At 38.9% G+C, this 17,233-nt stretch overlaps 1 protein-coding gene across 4 annotated transcripts in view; it reads left to right on the top strand.

The window, feature by feature from the left end:
- Window positions 1-17,233, top strand: part of LIX1 (limb and CNS expressed 1) — a 71,274-nt gene that overhangs the window by 42,851 nt on the left and 11,190 nt on the right. For 3 of the 4 annotated variants that reach the window (XM_057307246.1, XM_048220958.2, XM_057307245.1), the window contains 4 exons: window positions 529-669; window positions 2,839-2,934; window positions 11,729-11,806; window positions 13,616-15,324. In XM_057307246.1, coding sequence (XP_057163229.1) covers window positions 529-669; window positions 2,839-2,934; window positions 11,729-11,806; window positions 13,616-13,903 — 603 coding nt within the window. In that variant the 3' untranslated portion in view covers window positions 13,904-15,324. Of the gene's footprint in view, window positions 1-528; window positions 670-2,838; window positions 2,935-11,728; window positions 11,807-13,615; window positions 15,325-15,344; window positions 15,388-15,615; window positions 15,651-16,923; window positions 16,976-17,233 lie in introns of those variants that run through there. The other variant, XR_008957543.1, reaches the window with a different exon arrangement.

The following is a 17,233-nucleotide window of genomic DNA, read 5'->3' as shown; positions in this document are numbered from 1 at the left end:
TTACAGAGGAGGAATTTGAGGCACAGAAAGGCTAACTTGCCCACAGTCTTTCAGCTAGTAAGTACCATAGCTGGGATCTGAATCTAAGCAGTCTGACTCCAGAACCAGTGTTCTTAGTTATTGTGTTAAAAATATGTCCCATTTTCCTTCTTTCCTTACATTTTTTCCCTCTGAAATAAGAATTTGAGGAAGGCCCTGAAAATGAATGTAATCACCAAGTACACAAGAGTAGCTATTATTACTTTTATTATTATTTATTAACAGTATGCAAAGTCTCTGGTGCAGAGTAGACATTCAAAGACTGTAAAATAAGACAAAAATCATTTGAAGACCAACCAAGACATTTGCATGGACTCTAGGGCAGAAGGAAAATCTGCATGATCTTCAGGGGATTAGCAATGGGTAAGAAAAAAATAGGTGCAGAGAGTAAGTGTATGAATGAAAATATCCAGCAATCCATTGAGGCAGTGGCATAAATGGTGAGATGCTGACTCCCGTAATGACTCCCTTTCTTCTTCCCTTCTCAAGTGCTGCTTAAGTAGAGCTGAGGCCAGACGGGATGCAGCTAAAGTGGCCCTAATCAACTCCCTCTTCAATGAGCTGCCCTCTCGAAGGATCACTAAGGAATTCATCATGGAGAGTGTGCAGGAAGCAGTTGCCTCCACCAGTGTGAGTACCCACTAGCGCAGAGAGCTGGATTCACTGAAACACCAAGGCATTTGAATCTGGGGCAATACTAAAGTGAGCAAATTCTTTGAGAATTGTGCAAGTTTGGGAAGACTGGCTGGCTTGGTTGTGAGTTTGAACCTCACATTGGGCACAGTTAAAAAAAAAAAAAAGACTTGTGCGGGTTTAATTTTTACCCATGAAATCACTGATTTTCAGCAAAATGAACACTTGGATTGGAAATCAAGAAATTGGAGCTGGTTCCCTATGCCGCATCTCAGAAATATTTTTTAGCTGCCCTGGATGACCATTAATCAAATTTTAAGTCAAAGTAGATAATTTGATCCATCCTGATTTGTTTATTTGAATGTTTGTTGTTTGAAAAGTATTGATTCTTTTAGGGCCTGGGAATGCATGCAATTGAATACTGCTTTAATCTAGAGATAAACTAGCTCATTTTTTCCCCAAACTTGACTAATCATAAAAGTTATCTGAAGTGCTTATTAAAAGTGCCAATTCCCCCACCAGTGTGGGGGTCCAGCAATTTGTATTTTTAAGGAAAGGCTGACTACTTAGACATGAAAAATCCATATGCCCAATATTTGTTAGCTCTTAGAATTATCATACTTAATATTAATTCTTTCAGAGAGTTGAAAATTTTTTTTCAGAGAAAATTTCTGTTAATGGACATAATTAATGCAAAAACGCTTTAAGAGCAAAAACTCTTGTCTTAGAAATTTAAGTAGAATACTTTCTCAGCAATCCAGGAGTAGATGATTTGCCCCATGAATTATTTAGAATTTCTGATACTTGATACCTCCCAACTACAAACAATGGAGGAAGGCTTGGTTTCCCACTGCGGCAGGTGTCTCCCTGTGTAGTCCTCCAAAGGCATTACTGAGGGAATTAGCCACCTCCTGGCTTTGCTTTTAGCATGGATAAACCCCATCCGAGATTCACATTCTCTGATTACCTTAATCTGATTATAAAGGTTCTGTCATTTTGGAGAAGCTGCTGAAAATGAAGGACACATTGTCACACTAGCAGTGACCCTTCGGTTCCTTTTTCCATCATAAATACTCTTGTCACTCACAAAAGAGATAAGAGAAGGGGCAGAGGACGAGAGTGTCTGACCTGGCAGGGAGACATCAGGGAGCTCTGTTCTATATCTGCTGTCAGGATGAAAGGAAGCTTTTATTTTCTTGACTTGTAAATTTCAAGGGCCTTTGAGGAAGAGAAGTTAGGAAAATGATGCCTGATTTATATGTGTGGAATTTACTCAGAAGCAGGGAGGGGCCCTCAGTGTAAATGTAATTTATCATTTTTTCATGGAAATTTCTAAAGAAGGAGAATATATAAGGTTTGCAGGCTTCTGGATGGATTTCCTCTGGGATATTTAAAAAGCCAACATAAATATTTCAGCAGCAGCATGTTAATGTTATTGCATTCAGAAGCTATAAATTTAGGGCTATCTGATGCTGGCGGTTGTTTGTTCAGCCTCACAAAGGCATTGCCCACCTTCCCAGAAATCCGAGGTCCTGGGATCCTGCAGGGTAGGCCCCAGTGCCAACCCAGCACTTGTGCTGGCTTTTTTTACTGCCACTACCCTTAACCAAATTGAAGGGCAATTTCATTTCTACTCATCACCCCACCCACCTTGTTTCTTAAAGATTAAGGAGTCCAGAAGTGAAAAAAATATACACCAAGATCCATGTCTCCAGGTCAAACACCAGCGTATTATAAAAACCTCTCATTAAGAATCGTGGCAGTAAAATATGAATGGTCCAAACAACCAGAGAATTCTTTCCCTGTCAGTTATATAATATTGCCTGGTTACCATCAAATCAGAACAGGTTAAGCATTTCAAGATTTCAAATCACAGATGAAGGCAGTCTCAGAGGGCAACCACACAAACATTACCACCACAACAGCAAAAACTTTGTGCAAAGATACAGGAATTTCTACTTCGGGAAAATATTCTTTTAGCAAATATATAATCAGTTAACATTCAAATGCATGTTCAAATTGATTAAAAAATCCTCTTTATTCTGAGCCATGGTGTAAAAAGCTCAATATACTAGAAGTTTCACTGTAGGGCCACAGCATTCGCTTGTGACCATAAAAGAAGAGGGGAAAATCCATACTATTGTCCTTTTCCGCTTTCTTCCCAAGGGCACATTGGATGATGCAGATGACCCCAGCACCAGCATTGGAGCCTACCACTACATGCTGGAGTCAAACATGGGGAAGACCATGCTGGAGTTTCAGGTACCTGACTTCCTGCTACGTGGTTATTTTGCTACACAATCCAGACACCGGGGAGATTGCCACTCTTATCATTAACATCTCCTGTCCCAATAATCTTGTCTTTTTTTGTTTTGGTCATTTTAATTTAACTCTCTTCGAATCCAGCATAGTAGCTCTGTCTTTGCCTCACCTCAGGAGGCTAAAACAAACAAGCAAATAAGGCACAGGCTTTGCTTTCTTAAAGCAGAGTAAAGCACTTAGGTCTAAGAAACAGCTGGGGAACACCACCATCTGAAGACTTGTAACATTTCACCAGCTTTTCAGTACAAAGTTCCCTTTTAAGCCAAATGAAACAGTTTGAAGTGTTGGTTGTAACCATTTGGTTCTTAATTTTCCGAAGTCATAGAGGAAGTTGTCTGTAATGTACATTAAACAATGCCCCCCTCAGTTCTGGTATTTCCATTACACAAGATCTGCCACCACCCATTGTTAACTAGATCAAAATCTTCAGCAAACTGTAACCCTGTTTCATCCACTGCTGACAAGTGGTAATAGAGCTGAGGAACCACACTACCTATTATTTGCAAATTAAATAACTACCTTAATAACATTAACAATAAGAATAATAATAGCCGACACTGATTGGCTGCTTACTTTCTCTAACGCTGTGCTCACTGTGCTAAGCATTTAACAAATATCCTAGTTGAACACTCACGATAAACATGAGTATTTACTATCCCCATGTCATCATTGTAGGAAGTGTGCCATAGAGCTTAGTCAATTGCAGAACAAGGACCCACACAGTCTGATTTCTGAGCTCACACCCCTAACTGTTATCAGGGCAGATGAAAATTCAGTAGTGATTGGGCATGAAATGTGTGCCCTCTAAAAAAATTAACCTTGAATGTTAAATATCCATATATACACAATGCTAGTAGGAATCAATACGCAGTGTTATAATAAAGAGACTCTACCCCCAGTATTTCTATTGCTTTAGGTTAGATTCCCAGAAGCCATCAGAGATATAGTTTTATGGACCAAAATGTTCATCACAGTGTAATTTACAACAGTGTTTCATCTGAGCCCTGAAGCCACCAGCTTTCAAATACCTTTCAAAGTGTTTTCTGGACTGCAATGGCATAGCCACTTTTCAGGTAGATACGTCCCTCCTGCCCATTTTTTTTAAAAACCAGTATTTTCTGTCATTAGTCCCCTCCTTTGACTGAAGCAAAAATACTCCCTCTTCATTTGATCTTCCTTTTCTTTTTAAGTGGCGGTGGTCTCACTGATTTTTGGTGTTGATTGCCTTGGGTTTGAAAAGAGCCTACCCTCTGGAATAGACAGGGGCATGCATGAGTTCAGTGATTCTGGGCCCAGACTCTGAAGTGGGCTGGTTCGGTTTAGCTTGGCTCTACTTTTCACCTCTAAATCCGTTACCTCATTATATGTAAATTAGGGAGACTAATAGTACTGGTGCTACCTCCCAGTGCCAGTGTGACCATTCAATGGGACAATAATTGAAAGAGTCCAAAATAGTTCCTGGCATATCGTAAATGCTCAATGAAGATTGACAACTGTTATTAGACATACTTCTGAAGAAGGACTGCTGCACTTGAAATGCCAAAGGCTACTGCATGGATTCCCTTGACAACTTTATCTAACTTCAAGATTTCAAATGAGGACAAGGCAATACCCTGCAAACATTTCAGAGTTCTTACTGTAGAATAAAAGGGTGGAACTATAAAGGGTCCATGCTTTTCCTCCATAATGATCTAAAGTTAAACAGAGAAGAAAAAAAAAAAAAAAGGAGGAGCATAATACAAGCAAAAGAACGCCAATTTTAAAAACTGAACAGAACTATGTCTGAAACCTGCTCTACCACTTCCTGCCTGGGCACATAACTATCTAAGACTCAGTTTTCTCATCTCTGAAATAAGAATCGTAATGCCCATTGTGTAGGATTTTTGTGGAATTTACATGACATTTAAAAAGCATCTAGTATACCAATTTTCCCAAGGAAGAACCCCATTTATTTTAATTCCTCCCCTCTCAACCCCAACAAAAGAATATTGTACTTCTCTTATGATAAAATGAATGTTGCCTGCCTTGGTACATAGTAACTTGTATGTGATTTAGTAGCTCTTTTCAGAAAATTAAGAATGATTTTTGAATGCAGTTGAGTTAGTCTGCCAAAGATGGAGAAGGCAAGATTAAAAAAAATTTCTTAAAATTTTGTCCAAGTACCATGAATGGCTGTACTCAACCACCTTTTAGTAATTCTTAATTACCTTGTGATGGGCTGTATGTTTTCTGTGTGGTCTATGTAGTAAGGAACTTAAATATGTAAAATAATAACTTGAATCAAACTGTGGAAATGCTTCATAAATTCTCATAAAAGAGGCTGGGAGCAGGATGGGGGACACAGGAAGAGGAAGATGTGGGGCAGGAAAAATCCAAACTCACTCCCCCGGTAGGGATGCTGACAACCCAGGAGGAGAGCCATGGAGCACATCCCTTTTCCTTCCGCCAGTTCCAGGTTGCCTGCTGGGTCCTAGCACATTCCTTGGTGGCCCTGGGTTAAATGCATCAGCTTGTTTCTGCACATAATGGGAATTGACCACAGACCCAGGCTTTGTTTGCAGCCGACATAGCAATTCAGTACCCCTGGTGGGTAATAGATGTGTGTCTGTATCTAGCTACGGATGACTATACGGTATAAAAACAAGGCTGGTGTCTGCAGGCTTTCCAGGGGGGCTGTCAAGGAGGCAGCACTCAGAGGAAACATGATAGGCTTCTGCTTACGTTTACTTCGTGGGAGGGAAGCTGAGTAGCCTTGCCATACAGAAAACTGCCTGATGTTTGGGGGGAGGGATGGCGACAGTGCTAGCCACTGGGTCTTGTCAAGGTCAGATTTGAGACGGACTTTGACTGAGGCTGGTTAATATATTTATTCTGAAGCCTAATGCAGTCCAAGGACGAGTTGTTTATTTACATCTTTGCTAAATTCTCCAGGTCGCCTTTTAAAACTTCATCCCATAAACAAATTTCCTCTTAAATCCATTCTCTTGGGTGGGGAGATGGTGCCCACCTGTTTTTCAAGTTCTCCATTTACAGTGTTTGTTTTTCTTATTTCTGATGAATCACAGAACCAAGCGAGTCTCCCAGACAAAGTTCCAGAGAGAAGCAGAGTGCATTTTCTCCCCAAGAAGTAGCTGAAAGGGCAAACATTGTTCCTAATAGGAGGCAACACCAGGAAGCACTGTGAGGACAGAGCCCAGCTGTTGGTGGTTTAAACTGGATGAATGACAAATCAAACCAGGAAAGCTGTAGAATGAAAACTGCAACTTGGCAGGAATCACAGGGCTTGCTTCTCCATTCGATTTCAAATTTATTTTACTGATCAGGACTGGCCACATAATTCTTGGGGCCCATATAAAATGAAAATGCAGGGCCTTTTTAAATAATTACTAAGAATTTTAAGTCAGTGGAGCATTAAATCAAGCTTGGGGTCCTGTGTGACTGCACAGATCACAAGCTCATGCAGCTGGCATTGTCCCTGAGACACACTCACCAGAAGGGACCAGACTAGGGTAAGGAGACTTAGGCCTTCACCTCAGGCACAAAATTTAAAGGAGTGTCAAAAAACTCAGTGATCAAGACAATATTATAATGTAGTATTTTAAAAACTCAAAATGAATATGTAAAAATTCTTAACAAAAAATATCAAAATTTTAAATAAAGAGAATTTTTTTAAAAGATTTTATTTATTAGAGAGAGAGAGAGAGAGAGTGAAGTGTAGGGGCAGAGGGAGAGGAAGAAGCAGGCTCCTTACTGAGTAGGGAACCTGACACAGGGCTCGATCCAGGACCCTGGGATCATGACCTGAACTAAAGGTAGATGCCTCACCGACTGAACCATCCAGGTGCTCCTAAAGACAGAATTATAAGTAAAGGAACCTGAACTTTCATGGCTCACCTTAAATCTTGCTTCACTCACCTCACCCTAGTCCCAACCCAATCTATAGGCCAGCTTCTTGTTTATCTGTCAGCCTACCCAAATTCTCCAGGGTTCTAGATCAGCCACATAACAAATAGCACAGCACAAAGACTTAAATGAGGAGCAGGACAGATCGCTCACCAAACAGATTTCCTTTAAAGTGATAAGGCTTTGACAGATAGAACACAGAACTGTGAAAACCAGGCAGCAAGGAATCCTGGTAAAACCAGGAAATGAATCCTTACTAAAGTCCACAGCCCTCTCCTTGCCAGTCTACAATAATGCAAGGATTTCCGATGGAACCAATAAAAGCCATACAAGGATTTCCTGGGCTCCTACAGCTTTGGGAAGATCTGAGGATAGTGAATTTGGTCTTATGAGGGGAAATAAAGTGTGACAGGAAGAATGTGTAAATGTTACATAGTGATGGTAAGATTAGTATCTCTACAGAGGAGGGCAAGAACTAGATTGGGACATAATGTATGAAGGCAGAAAGAAGGTCATCTTCCTTGTGGGATTTTAGGAACAAGAACAGCACTGAGGAAGAGGCAGTTGTGCTACAGCAAAAACTCCTTGGGGATGGAATAGAAATTTAGACAAACCAGAAGGGGTGTGAGGGGGGTGACTCTCCTGCAGTCAAAAACAGCTCAAGTCTCTGCGGGGAAGTTTTTGGGACATGTAGGTTGCCAAGGGACATGAGAACGATTTCTGACTCTGTTCACAGCAGAATTGTGGGTTCTAAAGTCTTAGGAGGATTGCTGGGTGAAATTATGGAAGTTTATCTGGAAGGGGAACGACGGTTAGTATATAGATAAGAACGAGAGCTTAGAACACATTGGAGGAAGAATATGTTCCTAAGGCAATAATTGTCGGAGGATGGAATTAAGAGCCCTATAGGGTGTTTCTCAAACTGGGCCCCAAGGATACAAGGACAATACCAAGAAGGCTATTGAAAGTCACACAAAAATTCAGAATATCTTTCTGGGTTAACCAACCATTTATAAACTTGGGTTCGGGGGAAAGTGGAAGACTGGAGGTGGTATCTATTATTTTTAAAAATGAACATATATAATAGAATGCAAAATTCAAGTGGAGTCTTAAAACATTAAATGAAAAGAAATGTCTTATTTGGAAATAGTGGCCATTCTGTAACACCACAGAAACTGTTTCCTATCAGGACGTAAAAAGTGTTCCTTTTCATTTTTATGGCTACAAAGTCTTTAGTGAGTAGGTTAAAGGTACAGTGAGAAAGGCGGCACAGAAATACTCTCCTCAGTCACTGGGGTTACTTTGATGAGAAGCACAGGGGTGAGAAGCAGATTACATAAGATTTGGCCACAGAACTAACCACTCTCACTTTTCCAGATTTTCATAGTGATGTGACAGAGTACAAATCTGGATGGGGCAGGGAGAAATGGAGGAGGGAGGCATGAGAGGGGCAGCATCCTAGGCACATGGTGGCATCTCTATTTGGGGCAGGAGGAGTAATTCCACTGGTATCCATGTTGTATTTTAATTAATGGAAACACATGGTTTTGCTTTTACTGAGGTCTCCAAGGGCTCTTCAAGTGCTTACTGTACAGTAGAAGATAGACAAAATCCCCAACTGAAAAGAAGAAAAAAAAATTACATTCTACTGGCAACTTCAGACATTAAGAATGTTGATATTTGCTCTTCTGATCATCTTACAGCTTTAAAATTTACCTAGTAAGATGTCTGAAATCTCAGAATGCCTTCAGTCTCCTCATTTTCATAATTTAAACTTCTCCTGAGCAAGCAGAGGTAAAGACAATAAAAATCAGCTTTTTTGAATGGTCAGTGGGACAACTGTCTAAATGTTTATTGTTCATAACTAGTGTCATGACCAAAAATTTCCTTAATTTCCTTAATTGTATTGTGTGTATGTGGTTTGTGCTGTTAATCCACAATAGATGTCTCTCCGACAAAAAAAAAAAAAAAAAAGCAGATAGCTTCAGTGGAAGACTGCCACTTCTAATCACATTAGGAAAATAAAATCTTCAGTGTTTATACAGTTTAGCTTGCCCTTGATATCATGAAGGTAAAGGATGCTGATAGGAGCTTAATGCCATGCTCAGCCCTGGCCATTGAATGTGGAAACTAGGGATTGGTTTTAATGTCAATTCAACCTGATTATCCATATTTTCAGGCATTTTCTTGACTGAATTTATAAACATAGGAGTATTTTACAGTTTCTGTAGTTTGTACATTATATCTTATCTATATTTACTCTTTGGCCGAAATTTTTAAAAATTTAAATGGTTTTCTTTAATATATTATATTGTCACATGATTCAAAACTCAAAAGGTGCAAAAGAATGTGAGTGGGTGGTCTCCCTCGCACTCCTCCCCCACAGGCATTCCTGTTCCCACCCCAAAGACAACTATGTTACCCAGTTCTTTTGGTCTTGCCAGAACTCTCATAGGCATTTACAAGCAAATATTTATAGGGATTTTCTATTCTTTTTTAATCAAATACTAGCACACAATATGTGAGTTGTGCACCTTGCTTTTCTTTTAACACCCACATCATAGAGATTCTTTATATTAGAACCTAGAGGGGGATGCCTGGATGGCTCAGTTGGCTAAGCATCTGCCTTCAGCTCAGGTCATGATCCCAGGGTCCTCCTTGCTCAGTGGAGAGCCTGCTTCTCCCACTGCCTGCCACTCCCCTGCTTGTGCTCTCTCTCTGACAAATAAATAAATAAAATCTTAAAAAAAAAAAAAAAACCTAGAGGGACTTCTCATCCTTTCTCTGTGAATGAAAGTATTCAGTGGTATGAATGTATTTTTAGGGGAGAAAAAATAATTTTCCCTCTACCCTTCTGCGTTCTTAGCTGAAACCTCTGTAATAAAAGACAGATTAATAAGAGAAAAACAGAAGTTTTTTAACACATATACCTCATGTATACATGAGAGATACTCATGGAAAAATAGTATCTTCCTAAGGTGGCTTGGAATTTAAGATCAAATACCATCTTAATAAGGAAAGATGAAGGGGGATGTAGGCCTCTTAGGAGATACTAAATGATCCTTTAAAAAGATGAATGGGCCCTTAGTAAAATAGAAGGGAGGTATGTTAGTCTGTGTCTTCTTCTGTGATAAGAGTCAATCTTCCCTGGTTGATGAAATTCCTCAGGAGGGGATTTATCATAATTGGGTTCCTTTTGGAGGATGTGTCTTTAGGAAGATAAGGTGAGTTCAGAGAAAGCCTTTCCTTCCATCTGCTGTTTTTCAAGTGCTTACAGCTTAAAATAATTAACATACCAAAGTGGCATGTTTTGGGGTGGCATGTCCTGAACTCATATTTTGGGGACAGCAAATTCTGCTGCTCTTCAGTATCATCCTTTTTTAAACTATTCCTTTGAAAATGAGCATTTAAGGAGTGCCTGGGTGACTCAGTCAGCTAAGCATCTGACTCATTTTTTGGCTCAGTTCATGATCTCACGGGTGGTGAGATGGAGACCTACGTGGGGCTCCATGCTCACCAGGGAGTCAGCTTGAAGTTTCTCTCCCTGTGCCCCTCCCCCCACTCACACACACACTCTCTCTCTCTAATGAATAAATCTTTTTAAAAAAATTTTTAAGGTTTTATTTATTTATTTATTTATTTGAGAGAGAGAGAGCACGAGGAGGGGGGAGAAGCAGAGTCCCTGCTGAGCAGGGAGCCCGATGTGGGGCTCAATGCCAGGACCCTGGGATAAAGACTTGAGCTGAAGGCAGAAGCTTAACTGAATGAGCCACCTAGGTGCCCTTAAAATTTTTTTTTAAGAATGTCAACCTCAAGCTGACACCGTCTAATTAGATGCAGGAAGTAGAATCAGCTGGGAAAATAGTAAATTTATTCTCTGCCCTACAATCAGAAAGCTGTACCCGTTCTGTAAACTAAAAGCAGAGGTTCTCCCTTGGCCAATGGCAGTTTTCGCCAACTGGTCAAAACTGCCCGCTCTGGGGCGCCTGCTCATGTATAGCAAATCAACGTCAGCTAAAACATAAGGTGTTATCAGTCAGTACCTGTCAGTACATCACTCAAACATTTGTAATTCCAGACCCAAGAAGAGCCAGGTTGAAAAGCAAAGTAGATTATTACTACTTTTCCTTTTCTGTATCTTGTTCTCAGTGATACACTGTGTTGAAGAGGATTGGAGTAGAGGATTCTCTAGTTAAATAAATAAATAAATCTTTAAAAAATAAAAATAAACATTTAAAATATTCCCAGCTTCAGGCAATTTAAGAAAACAATACAATGAATAACTTTGCCTACACATTATTCTGAGATGTGCTGATATATTTAGATAACTTCTTAGGTGTAGAATTGTTAGAGCATATGTTTTATTTATTTATTTATTTATTTATTTATTTATTTATTTAGGAGGGGGGTGGAGAGGCAGAGGAAGAGGAGGGAGAGAGAGAATCTTAAGCAGACTCCATGCCCAGTGCAAGCCCGATACAGGGCTCCATCTCACAACCCTGAGATTATGACCTGAGCCAAAATCAAGAGTCCAAGGCTTAACCAACTGAGCCACCCAGAGACCCCAAACATATGTACTTTTAATGTTGAAAGATATTTGTCAACTACTTAGTCATTTTATTGTGTAAATATGGATATAACAGAGGAGGGAAGGAAGAATGCTCCAGAAGCTTGAGGACTCTATTGTTTGAAAAGTCTCAAAGTGTTCCAGTGATATTGTATATTCTATTTCCCTGAGATAGTTGAGGATCAAAGTTATGCCCTGCCCAACTTTCACACTTTCTTTCACATTTCTGCTTTGAGAGTAATGACGGGTGTTTGGGTTTTGTAGGAGCTGATGACCATTTTCCAACTATTGCACTGGAATGGAAGCCTAAAAGCCCTACGTGAAACAAAGTGTTCCCGACAGGTGAGATTTTCCAGTCAAGAATGGGTTTGTGTCGTATGGACTGAGCAGATGGCTCATCATCTTCCTAGATTTCCTTTATTTGGATTTTTCTCTGTTTAAATCTGGCATCTTATCTATTCAGAGCAGAGGATACATGAAAAAATATATATAACAGTCCATTTGAGTCAGGGACTGATCAAATATACACGGTAAGGAGAATGTTGCCTGCATATAGGACTGACTTAGATACCTGTACTAAATGCCAAAATGGAGGGATCGTTAAGACAGACTTGGTTTCTAAGTCAAATGCTGAATCTCTCTATGCACCTGCCCTGCCTTAGAATTTGTGCCCTCTTCTACTCCAATGCAGAAATTTGAGAATGCACTGCTTCTGAACTTCCTCACTGAAGAGTGGTAAAGTTGATTGTAGCAGGAGGATTTTTCTCACCCCCACCAAAAGTCCCCAGAGGACAACAGAAATGATTATAAAGTTGGGCAAGCTGGCATTCAATCACCTTAATTTTTTGGTTTGGAAGTTTCTTCTTTATTTTTCAGAAATGAGGTCTCACTATTTCTTTGTTACCTATGAGAAGCACTCCCCCCCTTTTTTTAATGGCAAAGGCATATCCCCTCCTGTGTCTTTAACAGTTTTCACCTACTACCCTCCAAGATTCATCCTTCCTTTAGGCACCAGTAGACTTTGAAAGATGGCCGTTCATTTTTGAGAATTTTCTAACAGGAATTTGTATGAAGGATAAAGTCTCTACCAGTCAGCTAGATGTGGGTGGATATAAGTTTTCCATGCACTGCAGCCCCAGGAGTTCTTAGTTGTTCTTTGGTTAGAAAGTCTGGCTTTCAAAATGTCAAAGATGGAAAAGAAATGAGTAGTTGACAATGGCTAGGGCTATTTTTTTCTTTTCCTTTGATTTTATAAAAGGCCTTTGAAATTCGCTGGGTTGGTTATAAACACTTTTCCATGGTTGTTTTTAATTTGTTAAGGTCATAAATAAATACCATATGTTCTTGAAAATAAAAATAAGCAATGCATCCACTCTACAAGATCTTCTTAAAGTATATCCATCAAACCTATACATGATGTTACAATGTATTGGCAAATTTTTCACATGAGAATTGACAGGTAGTGATTAATTTCAAATTATTTACAGAAGAGACAATGTACACGAAGGTACCATTATGATATCAATAATGATAATGCCTACGTTCCGCATTCTTAAAGTTATTTCTGTAGTTCCTGTGAGCCATTTGGACTGCCATCTATCTTCCTTATGCTAAGAACACAGCAATTAGGAAGTTGACTCTCCTGGTTTCTAAGCCTTGTCCTGACTCAAAGCCTCCTGCTCTCTACAGAAAGGTGTAACCAAACACAATTCTGCCCTAATCCTTCCATATAATTGTTTCTGTCTCTCTACCTTGCTGAAGGAGATAATGCTGGGCAGAAGAGTTCAAGGAATCAATGAGGTAGTAATATTCATGCATAAAGGAATACATTTTCAAAGGAAGACATTTTCTAGCAAGGTCAGAGTTTTGTTTGTGAACATTATTGAGTCGTTCTTGGTGGTAGTGTTTTGACTCAACTTGAAGTGACCTTGCTTTGCCTGATCAGCTTAGCCATTCATTTGCTTTAAGAAGTCTATTTGAGGTTTGGCTTCCATTTGTGAACATTAGAGAGGTTCAGTTGTTGGCAAAACCCCTATGGATGTGGATGTGGGGGGTGGCAGAGACAAAGGAAATGAGGTGTTGGGAGGCCATGAACACAGGTGCCTTTGTTGCTCTTCATTGACACTCTGGACTTTGTCTCTTGACTCCCAGGAAGTCATCTCCTACTATTCCCAGTATTCCCTAGATGAAAAGATGCGCAGTCACATGGCCCTGGACTGGATTATGAAGGAGAAGGAGTCACCAGGAATCCTCTCTCAAGAGCTACGGATGGCCCTGAGGGAGTTGGAGGAAGCAAGGAAAGCGGGACAAGAACTGCGGTTTTACAAAGAAAAGAAAGAAATCCTGAGTTTAGCCCTGACTCAGATCTACAGTGATCCTGACACCTCCTCACCCAGTGACGATCAGCTGAGCCTAACAGCTCTTTGTGGCTACCACTAGCAAGGCCAGGTCCCAGCTGCCCTGAGGTTGGCAGAGGCCAGACTCTAAAATTAGGAAGCTCAGTGAAGGAGGTCATCAGAGGCTTTAGCACCTATAGCTACTACCTGAAGGCTGTACTAATTCTTCCCATCCATTCCATTCACAGAATCTAAGAGTAGTAGGACCCTTACAGGACCCAACATCCCACTTGATGCATTTTCCCATCATGCTTTCAAGAGTTCCGCCTCTTACTGAAAGGATGGAGACAAGATTATTGGAAAAATATTTTCCAGGTTTGGCTTTAACCTAAAGCCCTGTTGACATGTGCCTTGCTAGATTATATGTGTTGTTTTAAACAATGGGCCAGTGTAGCATCCCCCAAAAGAACATCAGCCAAGACTGGGGAAAGTAGCATGATAGCAATTTTTTAAAATACTTGGCATTAAATAAACAATATAGAAAATATGCATGGGTCAGAGTTTCTTCCTAAGCTTTATAAGCTAAGAGATACTTTACTAGGTGTAGTCTATAAAATTACAGTGGGGATTTTATCTGGACATCCCACTATCAAAGATCTTAAAGTGATAATAGTATGAAAACACTTGATAAATTTAATTTGGCTTAAAATGCCAGTAATAATCATTTTTAAAAGTCTACACTCTTCCATATGGGGATATCACCTAGCGTAGTACCTTCATGGGTATTCCTCAAGAAGAATTAATATCTAATTTTTACGAGTCCTGCAGTCAGTCATGTTCATTTTTAATTTGCAAATAGATTACTTGAATTGATTTGTTTTTATTTTTGCCACCACAGTCATATATCTATAATGAAGAAAATTACTGGCATTTTAAAGGTTAAAGCATTTTGAAAAATCACTAGCTTTTAACAGTGCCTGCATTTGATTGTTTTCTCATGCATTAGAGAGGAGTCTTTAGCTGTCTTTTTGTCGTTGTTCAAGAACATGAGCCATGAGTAGCTCAAGTGTAGTGTCATTTTTAGGTTTTAATTAGACATCTCTTTTTGAAAATGGCTTGGGTCAATTAATTGATTAGAAAACCGAAAACAAATACAGACCAATTTTTGGATAGTTTCTAGTAGCTCAAGTTTAAGAATGGCACCGGTACCAATTTTAAACATTTATAGGAATTTCCATATTTATGGAAATGGATTATCTTGCATTTAGTCCAAAATTTCAAAATAAAGAACACAGTTTTTTCAATGTTAAACAAGGCTTCTTTTTCTTCATGTTTAGGCAAATGCGAATTAACTTTTCTGAAGGCTAAAACCACTACATTTACATTAAAAACAGAAGCATGATAGTTTAACTTCAAATCTAAATATGTGCAGATGTAATTATCACTCCTTAAGTCCCCATGAAAACTATGTATACTGATCATGTATTTTTGAAGTAAACTTGATAATAAAAAATTAATTTCATATATCATATTTCTTACACCAGGGGAGAATTTAGCTTCAGATGTGCCCTACTCTAATGTGAAAAGGTAATACTATATAAATATTAGATAAATTTAATTTAAAAATATTGTTTTAACAAACGTCACATTCCTCTCCATTATGAGGCTAAATATCACCTAAAATAAAACTGTATTCCCTTAAAATCTCAAAAAGGAATTAGGATTAATATTTGTAAATTGGATTAATTTTAAAATTAAGGAAACTTCCTATTTAAAGTAATTTTTTCATAAAGTTATTACTCTTTATCATTTCAGAAAGCCACAATTTCCCATGTTGGGTGTGTTTAAAGGTAGGTACATCTTTGCTGCATTTGCAGACTTTGACAATGACTACCTCAAGTTGACACCACCTAATTAGATGCAGGAAGTAGAATCAGCTGGGAAAATAGTAAATTTATTCTCTGCCCAACAATCAGAAAGCTGTACCCGTTCTGTAAACTAAAAGCAGAGGTTCTCCCTTGGCCAATGGCAGTTTTTCCCCAACTGGTCAAAACTGCCCGCTCTTCCTGGAATGGCATGGAACCTACAGCAAAAGAAGCAAAAGTCAGAATCTTTGCAGTTGCTGGGCTCTTTGATGTTCATTTATAGCAAATCAATGTCAGCTAAAACATAAGGTGCATCAGTCAGTATCTGTCAGTACATCACTCAAACATTTGTAATTCCAGACCCAAGAAGAGCCAGGTTGAAAAGCAAAGTAGATTATTACTATTTTTCCTTTTCTGTATCTTGTTCTCGGTGATACACTGTGTTGAATAGGATTGGAGTGGAGGATTCTCTAGTTAAATATATGGAGCTCTGAGTCCTAAACTTTTGTGGTTATGACCCCTTTGAGAATCCAGTGAAAGTCATGGACCTTTTCCTAGGAAAATAGAATGAAGTATATACGTTCAAATTTGCACAAACAGTTTCAGTGAGCTTGCGGACTTTTCCAAAGTCCATGGATTGCTCTGTCCAACAACCTCCAGTTTAGAACTCTTAATTTTGAGCACAGACTTACCGTCTCTTGAACTTTTCAGCAGGGATCCAAGCTAGTTTAGACATAGCCCTGTGTAGCCTAATTCTAAGATAAATGTCATTATCCTTACATACAGAATTGTTCTGTATCTTGACAAGAAATAGTTTAATTTTTACAAAATCCAAATACACCAAATTGTTATGAAAAAGCAGCTGAAAGCAAACTAGTCACTAAATGTGTGTGAACCTATCAGAATATTACCGATTTAATGAAGTCATTGTTCCTCTAATGATCAGAATTTGGTTGTCCATTTGTTCAAAAGCTATAGTTCACTGATATGTTTTCTGTTAAATTCATTCACTTACCTCTAGAAAAGGAGAAGAATAAAATTACAGATATTCTTGAAATGCTGTATCCACATCAACTTTGAATCTAATCCTTTATGTCTCAGGGAAAAGAGGGAAAAAAAACACATAAAGATTTAACACTTCCTTGTTTCTTGGGGGGAAAATTTTGAAGGTAGCAGTATTGGTATAGTTGACTTTATCTCTGAAATGCTTTAGAGAATTCTGAGATATATCATGCCGTGCCTTTCTTTCTTGCCTAAGGACAGAAGAAGCCAGACGAAGAAAATTTTATTATCCTTGACTATGTTTACAAGTAAGCACTCTTCAGGATATTATCACTTATATATTGTTGATACTTTTTTGTTTTGCCTTGCAGAAATGCAAATATTAAGTTTTCTTCTATGGTGTCTATGGTGTTAAATAGTGAATATTATTTTTAGCTAGAGCTTTTAGGAACATGGAAATAATTTTCTCCAGCACAGTGGTTCTCAACTTTGGCTGCACATTAGAAATAATTAAGGAGCTTTAAAAAATCCTAAATGTCTAGACTATACCTCGACCAATGAAATCA

The sequence above is a fragment of the Ursus arctos genome, unplaced genomic scaffold, assembly GCF_023065955.2.
Source record: "Ursus arctos isolate Adak ecotype North America unplaced genomic scaffold, UrsArc2.0 scaffold_5, whole genome shotgun sequence".
Lineage (NCBI taxonomy): Eukaryota > Metazoa > Chordata > Mammalia > Carnivora > Ursidae > Ursus > Ursus arctos.
The sequence above is the reverse complement of the archived record's forward strand: the minus strand, read 5'-3'. Positions and strand labels throughout refer to the sequence as shown.